This window comes from Scylla paramamosain, chromosome 2 (assembly GCF_035594125.1).
Source record: "Scylla paramamosain isolate STU-SP2022 chromosome 2, ASM3559412v1, whole genome shotgun sequence".
Taxonomy (NCBI): domain Eukaryota; kingdom Metazoa; phylum Arthropoda; class Malacostraca; order Decapoda; family Portunidae; genus Scylla; species Scylla paramamosain.
In genome coordinates this window covers 8,967,501-8,987,500 of record NC_087152.1, presented here as the reverse complement: position 1 = coordinate 8,987,500, position 20,000 = coordinate 8,967,501, and the positions used below count along the sequence as shown (strand labels likewise).

The following is a 20,000-nucleotide window of genomic DNA, read 5'->3' as shown; positions in this document are numbered from 1 at the left end:
CGATGTTATACTGAAATTACTAATAAAAAATGTGCAGTGGCATGAAAACGTATTATATTACACGAACCGATGCAATTAACATTAAAGGAGATGAAAGGTAAAAAGAAAAGGGTTTTTGTTAATGAAACATTGACATCAGCCGAGGTGCGGAAGATTGCACACACCGACCCGCCTCGATTTTAAATTAAAGGCAGCAAATTACTTACCAATTGATTACAGATAGGAGACTGTACGCACACACGCATGTACACACACACACACACACACACACACATAAAGGATAGATAGACAGGTAAATAGATAGACAGGCACGAGCACAGACAAACACATGGATCGACAAACACCCACCCACCTATCCACCCAACCACCCACGCCCACACACACACACACAGATTTTACGAGCCTCCTGCCTTACCAAATTGCCTTTTCCCTCACCTGCTTGTACAAACAGTTTGCTCATCACGTGATTCTAGACATTAAATTAATTAAATTGCCAAAGTGTGTAATGAAAAGCCTCACTAAAAACAATGTACGTAGCATATTATTTCCTGTTTTCCAATAACATTCTCTGCAATCTTGATCAGCCAGAGTCAATACTAAAGCTAATCATCCTAATAACCATGTACATTCTAATTACCTGCACAGAAGTTAAAAATAACACCTGTATATTCTATGTCTCTAAACTCTAAAAGACATTACTGAGCCTGCAGTGTACACAACGAACATTAATTAGATGAAAGCAGATCCTCAGAAAAAAAAAATTGGTCTTGCTCCATTTGAGATAACTGTCACGGATCATAATAACGTTAAGTTTCCTTTTGATTACTTTCTTTTTTTTTCAATGTGTATTTCATTTACAACATTTCTCCTTCTTCAGCCCCATTTATCACAAACCACCCCCGCCCTCCAAAAAAGAAAAAGAAAAAAAAATAAATAAAATAAATAAATAAATACATAAATAAATAAATAAAAATAAATGAATAAATAAATAAGTAAATAAATAAATAAAGATAAATAAATAAATACTGCATATTTACTTAGATTAGGGCAGGTTGGGTTGAGTTGGGTTTAAGTTTGGTCAGATAAGGTAAGGTTTAGGTTAGGTTGCATTAAGTTAGATTAGATTAGCTTAAGTTGCATGAAGATTAGACAAGCTACCTTTCTTAGGTTAGGTCAGGCTAGCTTACTCGTACGTTAGGTTAGGTTAGTTTGGCTTAGATTGGATAAAGTTAAGTTAGAATGAACGAATTCTTAGTGTTAACTGCATGGGGCAATAATGTTCCTAGCTGGCATTTCCTACACAGTCCCAGATACTGAAAGAACCTGAGGGGTTAGGTCGAGCAGCAGCCTCCACCCACCCACTACCTGCGCCACACCCACACCTGGCGGGCACCTCACCTCGCCTGCTACAAAAGGTACAAACTCCACCCTCTCTCTCTCTCTCTCTCTCTCTCTCTCTCTCTCTCTCTCTCTCTCTCTCTCTCTCTCTCTCTCTCTCTCTCTCCTTTTTTTCTACTTCTATTTCCTCATTCCGCTCCCTCTTCATCTCCCTCCCTCTCTCTGCTCATCATCAATTCCCTAACTTATCGAAACTAAATTGATAGAAAATAATGTTAATGAATAAAATATGTAATAATAAAGCTAAACTATAGTCGATAGATAAAAAAAAAGAGAATAAAGGAGAGAGATAAAATGGAGTAAAGGTGAGGGAGAGGAGAAAGACTGGTGATGATGCTGAGATTTAAGGCAGAACAGGTGCGAATGAGGGAGCGTGACGGGTACGAGAGAGAGAGAGAGAGAGAGAGAGAGAGAGAGAGAGAGAGAGAGAGAGAGAGAGAGAGAGAGAGAGAGAGAGAGAGAGAGAGTTTATATGACGGTAAATGCAAGACTAATAAGTGAATGAGAAAAAGCAATTACCTGCATGTATATCAAGGGAATAAAATTAAGGAACGAAAATGGCAAAGAAAATAAAAAAAAAAAAGAAAGAAAGAAGGATAAAAAAAAAAGACAAGAAACTATATATGGAAGGACAACATTTTGACGACTTCCTTTAATTCCCAAAATCATTAATTCTTTCGTATCTCTTTCTTCATCATCTCCTTTTCCTCCTCCTCCTCCTCCTCCTCTTCTTCCTCTTCCACGTCTTACCGCTGCCAATTGTGAAAAAAAAAAAAATAAGAAATAGCCGAGAATAAATCTAAGGAAGAACAGAGAAAGAGAGAGAAATGGAGAGGAAATAGAATGATCAGTGTGAATAATGCAAGAGAGGAAAGTTGGGAATAAAGATGCGTGAAGGGAACGTGAAGGAAGCGAAAGGGAAGTGACGTAAAGAAGAAGACGCAGGAGAAAAAAAAAAAAAAGACAGGCAGGTGGTGATGAAGGTGGTGTGTGTGTGTGTGTGTGTGTGTGTGTGTGTGTGTGTGTGTGTGTGTGTGTGTGTGTGTGTGTGTGTGTGTGTGTGTGTGTGTGTGAGAGAGAGAGAGAGAGAGAGAGAGAGAGAGAGAGAGAGAGAGAGAGAGAGAGAGAGAGAGAGAGAGAGAGAGAGAGAGAGAGAGAGAGAGAGAGAGATGAAAATGAATACAAAATAACAGATGAAAGGAGGAAACGAATAGAGAAAGAAGAGATGACGATGTAATGAGAGAAAGGAGATGAAGACTAATGTGAGAGAGAGAGAGAGAGAGAGAGAGAGAGAGAGAGAGAGAGAGAGAGAGAGAGAGAGAGAGAGAGAGAGAGAGAGAGAGGATTAAAAGGGAGTGAGGAAGTAGAGGAAGGGTAAGTCCGAACAGAGATAGAAAGAGAAAAGCTTAGTCGAGGGGTTGGCAGAGATTCCATTAAAATATCTTAATATTCTGCAAATTCAATTTAAAACTCCATTAATGTTTCATAATCAAAATGTCGACAGGCCGCGGGCTATTGTTCAGTTCAGAGAGAGAGAGAGAGAGAGAGAGAGAGAGAGAGAGAGAGAGAGAGAGAGAGAGAGAGAGAGAGAGAGAGAGAGAGAGAGAGAGAGAGAGAGAGAGAAATATTCAAACACACACCCACACACACACACACACACACACACACACACACACACACACACACACACACACACATGTATTCCCCTTCTTAATTATTTTTTCACATGTGAAGGAGACAAGTTAATGGCACAAAAAGTAAATAAAAAAAAGAAAAAAAAAGGAAAAAAATACCCTACTGCTATTCGTAATTCACCCCATCAAAAATAAATAAATAAATAAATAAAATAAGCAAATAAATAAATAAATAAATAAAATAAGCAAATAAATAAATAAATAGTCAAGAGTTCTAAATTTTACATATCTACATAGTCAATTTGTTCGTTAAATTTATGGATCGTAAGTTAGTTTACAAATGATAAATCTCTCACTACAACTGAAATTACTGACATGGTTCAATAACAATTTTTCCTATACAAAATGCATATATTCATACACACATACATACATACATACGAGCAGACTAACAAAGGCAGATACATAGACGCACAGAGAAGGACAGGCAGAGCCAGAAACAGACGGACAGATAAACAAGACGAAAAGTAGAAAGACACACACACAAACACTCCACCCCTCCCAAGAAAAAAAAAAGGATAGACAAACATTCAGCATAAGAGAGAAAAGGAGAGCAGCGTGAGAGGAAGAGAGAAAGACGTAAGGAGATAAAATATAATGATAAATGTCCCACAGCAAGCACCCCGCACTCTATTTATCCCGCCGCCGCTGCCGTTGGTCGGAAAAATACCCGCAAAGTGGCGCAAACCAGGAGACGAATTCGCTGTCGAGTGTAAATGTCAGACTCAAGTAATGGGGGCAATATTTTTATCTAAGTACCCAATTAAGTCTCCCTCTCACCGACGCCCGCCGAAACTTGCGTATTCCTTCAGCGCTGATTACTTACTGGGTATTTGATGGTGGTGGTGGTGGTGGTGGTGGTGGTGAGGATGATGGTGGTGGTGATAATAGTGATAAGATTGATATTAGTAGAAACAATTGGTGATAATGATGATGATGGTGACACTGCTGTTCCTGGTGTTGTTGCTGCTGATGATAATGGTGATGCCAACAACGACGACGACGACAACAACAACAACAACAACAACAACAAAAACAACAACAACAACAAAAACAACAACAACAACAAAAACAACGACAAGGACGACGACAACCACCACCACCACCACCACCACCACCACCACCACGACAACTTTCATAATAATAATAATAATAATAATAATAGTAATAATAATAATAATAATAATAATAATAATAATAATAATGATGATAATAATATGACTGTATACTAAAATTACCTCACTACATACGAGTATATAATATGAATGTTTAATTTCCCCTTCAAAACTGCATACTTATCTCCTCTACAACATTCATCTATTATTATTCTTCCTGCCACTTCCCCCTTCAGGTAACTAGTGCCAGTGTCTGAGATTTACCTTCCCTATTTGTTCCTCATTTTATTTGCTATACTTGGCTCCTTGTCTTTCTTTCCCCTTCAACTTTGCTCATTCGTCTTCACTAAGTCTCTTTACGTAAATAGCATCCCCGTCTTTACATGACAGTATATATTTTCCTATAAATCTCTCTCTCTCTCTCTCTCTCTCTCTCTCTCTCTCTCTCTCTCTCTCTCTCTCTCTCTCTCTCTCTCTCTCTCTCTCTCTCTCTCTCTCTATCTATCTATCTATCTCTCTTCCATACACGAAACCATTTACTTCCTTTCTGTTTTCAAACGTGTTATTCTCAAAATCCACAAATATGCTACCACCATATGCCGTCACTATGTAACTACTCTCAGAAGCTTCATACCCTTGTCAAGTCTTCGTCTACACTCCTGAAGGTTTTAGTGAGGCTGCGGTGATGGGGTGGAGGTGGAGTGAGGGCGAGAGAATGAGGTGTTAAATGGAAGGTTGGTGGTTAGTGGAGGCGGTTACGAGGGTACACCAGGTCATAGAAGTTTTATGGGAGACTCACATAAGCTTCTTGTATAAAGTGTATATGAATTTCTGGTCCAGCCACAGTCATGGTAAAAAACTCGAGCAATGTATTTCTTTTCACTATGTTTAGAGTTTTCCTCAATCTTAAGTCTTTTGGGCTGCTGAGAATCTAACCCTAGACGATTTCACAGCACAAAATTAAAATTACACGCTTTAAAATGTATCTATCAGTTGCCATGTTTTGTAAGACTGTCTGCTGATGAGATACCTTTAGGATCGAGGGAGAAAAAGCAAAAAACACATTGGAGTGCCGAAGGTAACTCAAGTCCTGGCCATGACTGTTGAGTAGCTCCTATTACCGCTGTTACAAAGATTGGTGAATTTCATGTAAGTAGACAGAGTATAAATGAACAAATGAAGTTATGAAATGCTTTATATTATGAGTTTCGCGAAGACTAGTAACAATAGAGGATGTGATAGAAGGGAAATATGAATGTATAAATAACTGAGTTACTTTATTTTTGTATGAAACATTTTGTAGATCTATAGAATGGGGCATAACTTTTTTATGCTACTGTACATGAGCGACTGTGTGTGTGTGTATGTGTGTGTGTGTGTCAGCCTCGTCAGTTTTAGTCTAACATTTGGCCTGTCTCCATATGTAAAGATACTGACGGTGAAAAAAAAAAAAAAGCAGGAAAAAAGGGAAAAATACGACATGGGTGGCGTCGTCGAGCATGTCAACGCCCCTCTTCCCCGCCCACCCCGTTCCTGTCCGTCACTCATCCCTCACACGCGGGGGAAAAAGGCTTACGACGATGAAAAGAAAAAAAAATAATGACGAGGAGAAGAAAGACACAGGGGAGGAGGAAGAGGAGGAGGAGGAGAAGGAGGAGGAGGAGGAGGAGGAGGAAAAGAAGAAGGAGGAGGAGGAGGAGGAGGAGGAGGAGGAGGAGGAGGAGGAGGAGGAGGAGGAGGAGGAGGAGGAACAAAGAGAACATGCAATCAGAACGTGATGAACAGAAGACCCTGAGGTGAAAGTAAACACACAAACTGGTATTTTTAAACATTTCGAAGTCTTCTCTCAGTCACTTATAAAAAGACTCGTCGAAATTATTAGGATTTTCATCAGTACTCGCATGATTCGAGTGATAGTTCAATAAAAATTCCGTATCATCATTAAGAAAAAAAAAAAACATTCGTGAAAAACTGACTAATCATCTCTGTGGCCTTTAAAAACATTAATGAAATTTCTGTATTAAACATTTTCACTGCGATATATGACGACACAGCCTTATAAAACGCTGTGGAAATTCATTAAAGGCACCAGCTACGACTATGAAAGAAAAAATTTGAAAATAGTGGGTCAATTCGTACACAATATATAATATTTGAAAGTGGCTGTAGAGTGGTTTGTAATGGCAGAACCATGTGACAAGTAGCGGTGAAAGGGGTTAAGAATACAGTCTATGTTCTGTCCACCTCTCTAACGCAAGAATTAACCAGCATTCTCAATTACTCACCTTCTTTTTCTGTTAAACTCTGGAGCTCCCTTCATATTTCTGCATTTTCTCCTTCCTATGACTTGAACTCTTCCAAGAGGGAGGTTTCGAGACACTTATTCTCCAATTCTGGATGAATCTTTTTGACATCTCTTTTGGGACTGGCACTTCAGTGGGCCTTTATCCTTTTTTCTTGCCCCTCTTACATAAACAAAAAGACTGTAGTGCAAGTTACTGGTGGGGATTTCAAGGATATTTTCATGATTCTAGGTGATAATCTATAAAACAGGGGAAAAACAGACCTTGATTCTGCAGAGTCTCGCCTCCGGGCAGCACCCAGTCGTAGTGAAGGCCAGAGGAGGCACCCATGACCTGAGCCATGAACACTACCTCCTCCCCAACGGCGGCCACATACTCCTCCGGCACCAGCACCACCTGCAGGAAGAACAGAACAGTAACCATTGCACAGGCAGAGCGAGTGATAGTGTTGCTCTAACAGTCAAAATTAGCGATGATGGTGAGAAAGAGGAAAATGAGGAGGACGAGAAGAGGAGGAAGAGAATGAAAATAGAGGAAGGAGGATGAGCCAGTGAGCAGGTAATTAACAAAACTGGAGGAGGAAAGAGTGGAGTGAGAAAGAAAATGAGTAAGCCAACAAACACGGGAAGCGAGAAGGGATCAGCGGATAGATAAAGGAAAGGCGGAATGAAGGGATGAAGCAGCAGCAGGAGGAGAAGGAGGAGAAGGAGGAAGAGGAGGAGGAGGAGGAGGAAGAGATGATGATGAGCAAAGGTGAGGAACGCGCGTGGAAAGCCAAGGGAGGAGCGAACTGGAATAATAATACCACTGCACAAAACGTGAATCCCTTTAATCATATTTTTTCATCCTCTTCAAAAAAAAACACTAACCCTGGCTCCCTGTGTTTCGCCGGCGAGAGAGAGAGAGAGAGAGAGAGAGAGAGAGAGAGAGAGAGAGAGAGAGAGAGAGAGAGAGAGAGAGAGAGAGAGAGAGAGAGAGAGAGAGAGAGAGAGAGAGAGAGAGAGAGAGAGAGAGAGAGAGAGAGAGAGAGAGAGAGAGAGAGAGAGAGAGAGAGAGAGAGAGAGAGAGAGAGAGAGAGAGAGAGAGAGAGAGAGAGAGAGAGAGAGAGAGAGAGAGAGAGAGAGAGAGAGAGAGAGAGAGAATCTGTGCTCTTTGTTTATACTCATTCTATATCAAGGAAGAGATACAATTGCTAAGAGAAGAAATTACCAGAAATCAATGCAAGAAATTTATTATTAATAATGTAAAAAGAAACTAACGGCTAAAACAATTTCACTATTACTTAACGTACTTATAAAGATACAAAGTGTTACAGTAAAATGAGATAGAGAAATAGTAAAGTAGCTTCCCATTGGAGAAAAAACAAATGATTCCTCCCACATCAATACTTCTCCCCATACTTATAAAGAACTGAACCTAACCTTCCTCCCAGTTCCCTCCTCCCTATGTCATCCTCCTACCACCCTCCCTACCACTCCCACATATAGTCCTCCCACACATATGGTCCTCTCCCACACACAGCGCGCGGCGGATCTGGCGGTACATTTGTCACTGATATAATTGATGTAGCGCAAGAACACGTGCCCAAAAATTCATGTGTTTGTGACTAACATTACTAAAACCGACACACACAGAGAGAGAGAGAGAGAGAGAGAGAGAGAGAGAGAGAGAGAGAGAGAGAGAGAGAGAGAGACAAAAACTGAAATTTCTCGTACAGTAAAAGAGGTAATTTCTTAACCACGTCCTTTCCATTAACGCCTTTTCACACGGGAGCACTTCACCTCGGAAAAGAGAGAGAGAGAGAGAGAGAGAGAACAAAAAATACTACATAAGCCTCTCAGTGTAAAATCATAAGTAGTTTCCCTTTTGCAGCGTCAAAATGGCCCATGCACCTAATTTAGCGACGCGCCTCCCACGCTGATGGAACCCCTGCCACTCGTCACCAAATCTCTCATTCACTGCCCTTCCCAACGCTCGCATATTGGACGCCTTCCCGCTCCTCCCGCTCCACCGAGTTTCAAAATGATTGGCCCTTAAAATCCTGCTGCAACAAAAAGGCCCATCTCTCATAATGAAATCGCAACTTTACAAAGGAAAAAGTGGCGCGCAACAATGCACTTCTCTCAAAACCCGACAACAGCGCCCAAGAGGTTCCCAGTCCGCCGGCACTAAATCACTAAGCACTTGCGTCTCGGCACCAAATTACACTCCGGCAGCAGCCTCTCAAAGCTTGAACTATTATCTATCGCCTCTCGTGCACCACCTCAATGCTCGCCGCCCGCCGCCCCGACACGCTCCTCGCCCACCACCACCACCACCACCACCACCACCACTTCGTCCGCGGCGCCTCCATGCACTCGTTATCCCGGCGTGGCGAAGGTTGGGGCGGTCCGGGGCACGCGGGATTACCTCGGCATCAAATATGAATGTAAAGGATTTAAATGAGTATCAGATACCCAAGCCGAGGAATTACAACGGGAGCGTAGCACTAAGCCGGGATCGCACGGAGGATCACAACCATAATTAAGTTTCCGCCCCGCCCGCCCTCCAAACAGTCCGTCGCCCCCGCGCCGCCAGGTTAATAGTCGGGTCCTGCGTCAGGCACACTGGCTTACCGGGGCTACGTGATACCCTTGTTAAGCAACGTGCGTGTCCCAGCCGCCGGGGAGGGTCTTAGACTTAGGGCGCATCCGGGAGGGTCTGTATGGTCGTTTTCGCCTGAATAGGGCAACACTATCGCTGGCTTGTGAGCTGTCATGTCAATAGGAATTAGTATGACGTGTTTCCTTGCTTTTATAATTAACAGGTAGCTTTTGGTGCAATGATATTACTTTTTATAATGTCATTTCGTTCTTTCCCTAGTTTAAACAGCATGATGTACGGAAACAAATTAATATAACTTCGTATTTCAAACATTCATGTCATAAAAATAAAAAAATAAAAAATCCCTTTTCGCTTGCTGATGAATTCCTCAATTAGAAAAAAAAAAAAAAGAAAGTGAAGGCAAAATTATAAATAACAGACTGAACAATATGCAATTCATCGCCGCCTCGTCGCCACGCTAGCCCGAGGCCCAGCCAGTAGCCAGTACTGCAGTCATTACCGCACTCCACATTACACGCTAATAGGCTCACCCATGCGCACTTTATTTGCACGTATCAGTTCTGTATGGCAGTGTAAGTAATTTCATCCACTGCAGCCTGCGTCAATATCGCCACTGAATCCGTCAATAACGAGTGTTTGAGGATAATTTAGACAAGCCAGGCCCTATAATGACCCTTCACGCGACGCTTGCCTCATGATAAACACGCCGCCAGGAAATCAAAAGCCCGCTATAAAAAAAAAAAAAAAAATGCTGAAAAAAAAAACTTCATTACCGTCACCATATCACGAGCACCAGCCAGCAACACTAACAGTATTGCAGCGCATTGAGAGCCCGTTGTATTTACGCAGTTGCTCGAAGCATGTCGACAATTATTATTCTTGGAAAATCAAGATTGGATTAGTCCCCGCAGGTCACTCATACGCGTTTTCTATGACGAAACATTTTCTATAATTTCTATAATTTGCACCGACACTGCATTTTCGTTCCCTATAATAATCTCAGTCACTCAAGCATCACAAATTATAATAAGCCATGAGAGAGACATGGTCATTTCTGTAACGCAATTTGTCTAATTTTCCCCAAGCAGTTACCGCCGCTATTTGATCTCCGCCCCTCGTCACAGTAAAAACGTTGCCAATATTGTCATTGCCCGAATAGTCCTCAACGTTTCTCTGGGCCTTTAATTAAGCTGATTAAACACTATCAAATTACAAATACTATGTGACGGTCCCTGTTCCGTTTGTTTCACTCTTAGTAGAATCATTGGTGTAACAATAAACTGGTGATGTAATGACCTTAAATTAATAACACCAGCACATACCTAGACAATAGCAAGGCGTGATACATTATTATTTCCATTATGAACTTACTGGAATCACGGACTACACCTGTCTATAAAGGAAACATTAAAAAGACTCGTCGCACTTGAAAACTATTTAACATCGTTATGTACATTATTCTATATTTTCTCAATCCTTTGACTGCTGACGACACTTGTTGATTAATTCAAGTAACCTTAGACGATTTCAAAGAGTAAAACTTAAATTACAGGTTTTAAAAAGTTTGAGCTAAATACCTTTTTCTGTCGTCAGTGACATCTTTCCAAATTAAAAGGTGAATTTGCACCATACCATTTCAATAAGTATGAGAAGAAGACACAGCAATTATAGCGTTAACTACATGTATCTAACTCGTCTATCTTAAGCAAATACTTCCATCAACACTGGCTTCCTTTACACCAAACAATTTCATGACACGATAACAAAGGTAGGTCAGAAGCAGTATCAAATAGGGTTTCCACAGTTTCCATAAATACTCCCTTTAACGCTGCCACACATCCTTGCATACGCGTGTCCAATCTATTCAGTTATACAGTGAATCCCCACCTTGGGCTTTTGGCTTGCCACGATTTTACTTTTAATTCAACATCAACTGAGAGAGAGATCAATAGCTTTACACGTGGCTTTGTTTTCAATGGATCCATTAAACTTGTGATAAATGTCGCGCGGCCACAAAGCACAACACAAACCTCTTCATCACGACCTGTCATACACCATTAGTGCCTGTCCAGTGGTGGTTCCTGGACGACGAAAAGCCCACGAGAGAAGTTTCATTTACAATACTGTAATAACACAATACAAAGGGAACATACGAACACAAGAGAAATTGCAATAAGCCAACATGTACCAGTCAATGTAAAATATGCATACCTTTACTATCGTCCCTATTCATAAATATATTTAATTTTCTCCTAAAGATATCTATTAACTCAACACTAATAACCTGATAACTAAGTCTATTCCAATCATTTACCACGGCATGTGAACAAATTTCTTCCTATTTCTTTTTTAAAGCTAACCTTTTCAATTTTGAACCTGTTACTTCTAGTCATTTCCATATTACTAACCTCAGGGATTTTGTCCACATCATCCTTGATGTATCAGTTACACCTGTGCCAGATTCGTATTTTTATTCTCTCTGACGAACGTAAATTTAAAAAGACGCAAATATATGGACACGTCACACGTTTCTTGCTTTCAGCATTCAGTATGCCACACTTTCAACACAGTTAAAGCACTCCTGAGAGATAACTGGATGTAAAAACTGTGTACATATTGGCTAATGCATTAGCAAATGATCGGTTGGCAATTGATAAAAAAGTGTAAAATAAAATAGTCACGTGGAAAAAAAAAAAGCAAAAACAAACTATGTTATTGAAGTGAAACAGACTAAAATTAAAATTTCTTATAAGCTATACAAAAGAATAATGTAAAGGTAGCTTGCTTTGTGAGTGCCTGTGTCGCCACTGATTTCACCAGGAGATGGCTATGCTGAGCAGCAGGAGGCAAGGGGAGAGAGGAACGGGGAGGGAATAGGGAAAGATTTTCCTGTTTATCACACAGGCTTTATTTAATCATCCCAGACACAGTAAACACTTGTCATGTGTTGTTTTATATCAATTTGCAAACACTCAAGTTTGAACATCATCTGCGAAAAAAAAATATCTATATATATAAATAAATAAATAAATAATATAGTAATTATGACATGAGCACCAGGAAGAGGCGGTTGCCATTCAGGGATCCCATTATACCATTAATAATTTCCCGTTATCAACATCAATTCGTTATAAACATTAACCTCAGCATGTGAAATATATGGGAGTCTGCTGTATTAATTAGGGCTGGTCATGAACCATCATCCCTTAGTGGCTTGTTCCAAGAGCCCCCTGATTGAGTGGCACTAGAACCGTAGTGGGGAGAGAGAGAGAGAGAGAGAGAGAGAGAGAGAGAGAGAGAGAGAGAGAGAGAGAGGAGAGAGAGAGAGAGAGAGAGAGAGAGAGGGCGGCGCAGTTGATTTCCTATTCTGGAGCAGACAGAAAAGGGACAGAATTCATTAGTATAGTTTCCCTTTATTTGAGTGCATTGGCAAGCAGAGACAAGATGGCAGAGTTAGCTTTCCTAGATAAAAGTGTTGAGATCGAGTATCAAGGGGTGGATAGGGTTACTTTGCTTATAAAATGTGCTGGGCAGGGCAGAAGAGTGACGGTAAAATTTCCTTAGTATGAAGGGAGAGGTACAGTACGAGTATGTGGGGTTAAAGGACCATTTTCTGCTTTTAAAAATGTTGATAGAGCGTATGGGGACAGGGTTGGGCTAGTTTCCTATAAAAGTGCTGGGCAAAGCTGGTAAACACAGCACAGACGACTCTGTAATAACCAAAACCAACCACTTAACATGAAAAGCTAAAGCTATGACGAGTATATTACTTCACTCACACTGCAACATCATTAATATACTGAAATAAGAAGAAATTACTGGTTTTCACGAATTACGATGTTCTTGTTAACCTACTCAAGCTGAGACCACCGCCACTCTTAGCCGAACACTGACAATGGCGGTCAATGGCTTCTTTGTCTTACCATTATTTCACCTCTTGGTCGGTCAAGCGCCCTTTTGATATGACTGAACACACTGAACATTCCAAATAAATGATGACATAAGCAAATCACCTTGAAGGGAGTACCACGCCGGGCCACCCTAGGCCAGCCCCACCACTCGCCAGCCTTCACAACATTTATAGCGGCGTTACCTGAAGACTTCCCTCAGTTAATTTCCTATACCCTGCACACGATTAAGGACTCCTCAGGCCGTGCTACATAGAGGTGGAATAACATTTACCTATGAATAATTTCCGCAGGGGACCACTTCACTCACTCACTGACATCGGCACCAACCACATGCGGAGACGTGACTAACTGGGCAGTGAAGCCGCTCGCTGATTGGTCCGTCCATCCCTGCCTTGTGTCAACGCGCGGCTAAATGACTTGGTATTCCTATTCAGCTTATAAGCCATCGTATTATATGGATAGAAACTAATACGTTGATATTTTCAGTGATCCATAATACGTGTCTTTAATTGATAGAAATAATACCAGTACGGGCAATGATAAAGAAAGAGTAAAGTCGAAACTCCACGCAATCGGACAACAGCCAACGATACAAGAGGGAATTGCGATGATCATCTGCCATCGGAAGGAAGACTGTTTTCGTAACACTGTATGGCAGTGTCACAGTCTACATGCTATATAGTTTTCTTCTTTGCCTCATGCACGGTGTGGTATACTTAGTCTTGATTCAGTCGCTCTGTGTGATGATACTATGGCTGATGTGAAAACTGGCTCAAGCTAAATCTTTTCTCCACTTGTCCGTCGTGCTCATACCAGTGCTGGGCTGTAAGGACATTACCTGCTGTAAATGAAAGGCAATTAATAATAAGAAGAAGAATAATAATTACATACACATATTTAATGGCACTGCTGATGAAGAGGTAACATAGGCATCATTGTTACTCGTGAGACTATCGTAGAAAAAAAAAAAAAAAAAAAAGTGAAGGGATCTGATTGCGTATAACTCTTTCCAAAATTCAGGTTGACATAAACATTGCATAATTTACAACTCATCATAACTTTTAAAAAAAAGTAGCACAACAAAATCGAATTAATGAGTGGAAGTGCTCCTTTTTTCTTTTTTTCTTTTTTTATTGTTAAGATCCACCATTAACAAATTTAGTTGTAGGCCTTTAGTTTTTAGGTTATCTTGTTGGGCAATAGTTGGTGCACTCAGCTCGCAACTGAGAGGTCAAAAATTCCATGCCACGACAGGGCGAGACATATGGGCAGCCTCCTCACGTTCTTGTTCGTCACTTGGAAATCCCTGAATAACTAGTGTAAGTCCGGTGTTGTGCCCTGTTTCCTGGGCAAGTGGCCCTCTCCTGTACGTCTTCCTCCCCAACACTCGTCTGTGGCACCTCAGCTTAGAGAGCAAGGAGTCTAGAAGAGCGTGGAGAGGCTCGGCTTCGACGGAACAGTAATCGATGATTTTAAATCGATTAGCGTTAAATTAGCTTTTACTGTGTGTGTGTTTATATATATATATATATATATATATATATATATATATATATATATATATATATATATATATATATATATATATATATATATATATATATATATATATATATATATATATATATATAACATTCTTCTTAAAATGTGTCTTTATGCAAACATCTCTTAGCATGTACATAATAAATAACACTTAAGGAACTAACATGAAACAACAATAATAATAATAAAAACAATAACAACAATAACTACTACTACCACTACTACTACTACTACTACTACTACTACTACTACTACTACTACTAGTAGTAGTAGTAGTAGTACAAGCCCTAACCCGTTAACTGTGGATTTATACCTTCATGTTACACAATAGTATATGTTTAATAATTAAGCTAAGCGAGTACGTAAAACATTTTACAATCCTTTAACTCAGAGTATTAACCTGGTGTGAGGCGCTAAAATCTTTATTAAGCGGGAAGAGCTCTTAGTCATCATGGAAAATTAGTTTCCAGAGTAGCACTTTAATATTTTCACATGATAAATCCTTTTGTATTATGCAGAGGAATATGATTAAAAATAAAACTACATAATTGCATGAAACATTCATAGGATCCTGTTAGGTATTACATGAAATACGTAATTGCGTACCTGGAGGAGATGACTTAACCCTTGAAATAGGTTTCCACAGAACTAATTATGAAGAAAATAGCATATTTGTAGCGTGTATCTATTATAACTTCATTAATAATACGACACGCCAGAAGCACTTCGTTATTATGATAAAATAATGCATGAGGAAGATATCAGCGAAGCTTCTCGTCTAGATTCAAGCGATACCACTTGAAGCTGAGATGAAGTCTCAGATTCCTAAAAAAAAAAAAAAAAAAAAAAAACACGCGATACTGTTAGTGTGTGATGGAAGCTTTTCCCTCATGACATGGCCGTTATGAGGGAGGACAGCGCTGCGTCCGTCTCGAGAGGTAGATGAGGATTGTTGCTTCCTTCAAGAACACTTATATTGGAGTATAAGATGTTATGTTATGCCCAGTCCTTCCTTAGGAGGAAATGTAAATGTAATGGTATGCATGGTAATTTCTTATGGCTTTGACTACCGCCCCACACAGTTCGATTGTTAAAATCAGTTTGGAAATTGCGCGGTGGGACTTTCGCGCATATGCCATTTTCCTTCTCATATTTATCTTCACATTGTAAAAATGGCAAAACTTAACGTATTCCTTTGTTGCATATTCATGTTGTACATTTACAGGACATATAACATCTTACAAAGTCCACTTATAGCAAGAGTTTTCTACGTAAACAAATCGGTCCTTAATTCAGGAAAAGTCAACATCTAAAAGGTTCACTCACCCGTCCGGGGTACCGAACCGATCCTCCATCTAAATCTGAAACATTTATGCTCCTCTAGAAAGAAGTATGAATCAAACAGTCGTCAGTTGCATGCTATCGCTGTGAAACACCAGCATATGTATATGAATGAAGCTCGAGTATTGCCTATACATACTAATATACAACCTTCTTGCGAGCTAAATAAGTACCTCGTCTTGAACTTCCTCCCTCCCTCTCCTGTAGCTTCTTAATTCACGTCAGACAAGACAGAAATTGTTGCTCAAGTGATACAAAATGGAAGTCACTGGCATCCTTGAAAAAGCGCGTACTGACGGAGAGGACAGCGGCAGGCCGATTATTAAAATGTGATGAAATACAGTAAGGAATGAAACCTAGTAGTGCTCAGTGCGGCTGCTCCTTAGATGAGCGGGAGAAATGTTAACGGAGTAGCCAAGCGCTGACAACCTTTTCAGTGTTAAAGCGACGGGCCTACCCGTTTAATAATAATGAAAAAAAAAAAAAAAAACCGTGCGTCTGACCTCTGGATAAGAGAGAGAGAGAGAGAGAGAGAGAGAGAGAGAATCAACCACTGCTGTTCAACTAAGACTAACCTCCCAATGAACATAACGCTCACGAATTCCCATGCATCCTTGTCTACCGGTACCCCACTCAGCCCCCAAACATCCAAGAAAAGGGATGACAATAGGCAGGTGGGTGGCCTAATGCCGCACACGCATCTGACTGCAGTTAATAAAAAAAAGTGATGATAATTGAATTCATGAACGTTTCACAAAGAACGGTTGCACGTGTAATTGACGGCACACACATTGTGATCGCAGCCAAACGAACAACAGAGTTACAAATTACCAATTTGCTGAAACTCTTACCATTTGCAAAACTCAGATTGTTCACATAAAGGGTTTCATTTATTTGCGGTTCATGACACTGAAAAATGTTTTCATTCGAATAAATCTGAATTAATCTTGTTCAAAAGTTAAATATAATTGTATTCTGGAGTGACAGTACGGCGGATTGTAAACTGATCAAACACCAATGAAATTAATTTACAGACCATCGAATAAAAAGACTGAACTGATAGCTCATTACGCCTATATATATATTAAACCAAAACGCCAAATTAATAGTGGGTATAATCCCATTCACAGCATAAAACTAAAACCACTGAATACCAGTGGAGAGGACGAGCGACACACACACACACACACACACACACACACGCGCATCATACTTGGTTACACGCCACCAATACCCGGTCACCCCCGAATGCAGCAGGAGCGAAATAAAACGAAGGCCTCATCTGGCCATCGGTGTCAACAAAATAACGCAAGCGGTAACAGCAGCGTCATATTTTTCACGTTAAGGCTCGCGTGCACCGTTAGGCTTAGTTATGGCGCTGATGGACGGCTCACCCTACGCTGGCATGCATGAATATTTATAGTGGCATCTCTTTAAGGTCCAGCTTACCCCCTCCTGGTGCTTAACTTGTCCGGAGTCGCAACCGAAGGCAGGATGAATGACTAGCGTGCCGCGGTTGGCTTAGGCGCCTCTGAAACTCAAGGGTGTGTTCGGTATCCGGGGAAATTTAAAGCGCCAGGTCTAATATGTGGATAAACACTATTTCTTTTCTTGTGGAGTTGCGACGAATGATTGCTGTAATGGTAGTATTATTACAATATTAGTGGTGGTGGTGATGGTGGTTGTTGGTGGTGACGGTGGTGGTAGGTGTAGTATTAGTATAAGTATTATTATTAGTAGTAGTAGTGGTAGTAGTAGTAGTAGTAGTAGTAGTTGGTGTTGTAGAATAAAAAAAGGGAATGAATATATTCGTATTACAAGGTATTACCATCAGTCAGAAGTAGTAGTAGTAGTAGTAGTAGTAGTAGTAGTGGTAGTAGTAGTAGTAGTAGTAGTAGAAGTAGTAGCAGTAGCAGTAGTAGTAGAAGTAATAGCAGTAGCAGCAGAAGACTCAATGAGTAAATCAGTATAGATATCAGTTGTAGTTATAGTAAAAGCAATTTCAGTATGATAATATTAGTACTAGAATCAACATCTCTAATCTCTCTCTCTCTCTCTCTCTCTCTCTCTCTCTCTCTCTCTCTCTCTCTCTCTCTCTCTCTCTCTCTCTCTCCAACCCTCGAACCAACACCAGCAGGAGGCCATCACTCAGCAGAGGAGCGCGTTCCCTAGGGGCGTCCCGAAGGCAGCTGAGTGTGGCCTTCAAGATGGGACCTTCAAGGGGAGTGACCGAGGGGGACTGCAGGGGAGTGAGCGTGCTTGGGTGACATGGGGGTGTGTTTACATGCCTGCAGGGAGTAAACAGCACGAGAATGTCCGGCTAACGAGAGAGAGAGAGAGAGAGAGAGAGAGAGAGAGAGAGAGAGAGAGAGAGAGAGAGAGAGAGAGAGAGAGAGAGGGGGCTTTTAGTGAAGAATTTCCATTAAACATGCGCCCTTAAACCCCATCCACCCACCTGAACACACACACACAAACACACACACACACACACACACACACACACACACACACACACACACACACACACACACACACATTTCAGAACACCTGTGAAGGGAAGACAGAAAAAAAAGGAGAGGAAAAGAATAAAAAAAGAAAAAAAAAGACATGAATACAAGCCTTTACCGTGTGAGTGACGCAACTCACAAGCTTCAGCCTAAAGGGAGGAAGAAAAGAAACACTTGAGTCTTGGTAAGGAGGACTCGTTTCACCCACTTACTCATCTCCACGTATTCAGGAGACGCCTCGAGGCTGATGAATGGCCCTGTGTGTGTGTGTGTGTGTGTGTGTGTGTGTGTGTGTGTGTGTGTGTGTGTGTGTGTGTGTGTGTGTGTGTGTGTGTTAAAGGCGTTAGGAGCTGAAAAGGTTATAAAAGCCCACTTGTACCTTTCACACCTACCTGTCTGAGGCCTGACAGGACCCCGTTTAGCTGCCCCTTAACCATTTCCTCTCACCTCCTCCTATACCTATACCTGCTCGCCTGCCTACACTCCCTGGTTACCTGTCGGCTTTACAACCAACCCTCCTCCTTGCCATCCCACCCAAACCAGTGCCCTCCTTTGCCATCCCATCCAAACCAGTGCATGCGTACGTGTGTGACGTGTGCCGCACTAACTAACTCCGGGTACTCTTAACATGGCATCCGGAGCAACTGCTAATAGGCTGGAGTTATAAATGTACTACCTGACTTGCAAAACTGTATCTACCACACTCTCTTGTTAACGCCGGCACGCGATGGGACACCCGCCCACACACAGGCATACGCACCTTCGAGTACCCAGGACACTTGCAGGAGGTGAGACACGGAATAGCAATGGACTGGACTTAATTACCCATGCCTGTTCCCCCACCTAAGGAGTTCTATAGCCAGAGCTTAGGAAACGGGAATTTAATATGGAGGGTACTTCTAAGGTTTTCAAGGTTTTCTAAAGGTGGACTGCCCTGGTTTTCTGGAATTCCATCCTTTCCTTTGTGCTTTCATGAGTAGTGTTTTATTAAGGGTTGTTTTCTCTTCATTATATTTTGTCTAAGAATGTTGGCAAGTATTCTCTTCTTATAAAACTATTAGGATTATCGATACCATCATTCTCGCCACTACTACTACAATTATTATTAGTACCATTATCCCCAGCACCAGCACCAGCACTACCATTATCACCAGTACCACCATCATATCCACTACAACCACTATCATCCCCACCAACACCACCATCAACATCACCACCACCACCACTACCATCACCAGCATCACCATCATAATAATGTACGCGAGACAACGGTGACAGCAATGAAAGTCGAGCAGGAGCCATCATCTAGTAACAGATTAATTCGCTTCGGTAATGGCAAACAGCAATAAAAATGACAGGAGTCGTTACTAGGATGATAAATTAACATGTACAGCTAAAGAAAAAATATTAATAATTGCAGTTCAGTCTAGATGCTGCGTAAAGGAAAAAAAAAAAAAAAGCATATTTGCACGGTGAATGTTAAAAGGCTTTTAATATTTAGCTTTGGTATATGAGCGTGGTGACGCAGAATGGGGTTACCTGCAGCCCTACACATCTGACACACCTGCTTACCTGCACTCCGCTC

The 20,000-nt window shown here is 41.0% G+C and overlaps 1 protein-coding gene across 3 annotated transcripts in view; it reads right to left on the bottom strand.

Moving 5' to 3' along the window:
* Positions 1-6,720: 6,720 nt before the first annotated feature.
* Positions 6,721-20,000, bottom strand: part of LOC135109689 (uncharacterized) — a 185,008-nt gene continuing 171,728 nt past the window's right edge. For 2 of the 3 annotated variants that reach the window (XM_064021254.1, XM_064021245.1), the window contains one exon: positions 6,721-6,906. In XM_064021254.1, the coding sequence (XP_063877324.1) occupies positions 6,730-6,906 (177 nt within the window). In that variant the 3' untranslated portion in view covers positions 6,721-6,729. Of the gene's footprint in view, positions 6,907-12,005; positions 13,849-20,000 lie in introns of those variants that run through there. The other variant, XM_064021262.1, reaches the window with a different exon arrangement.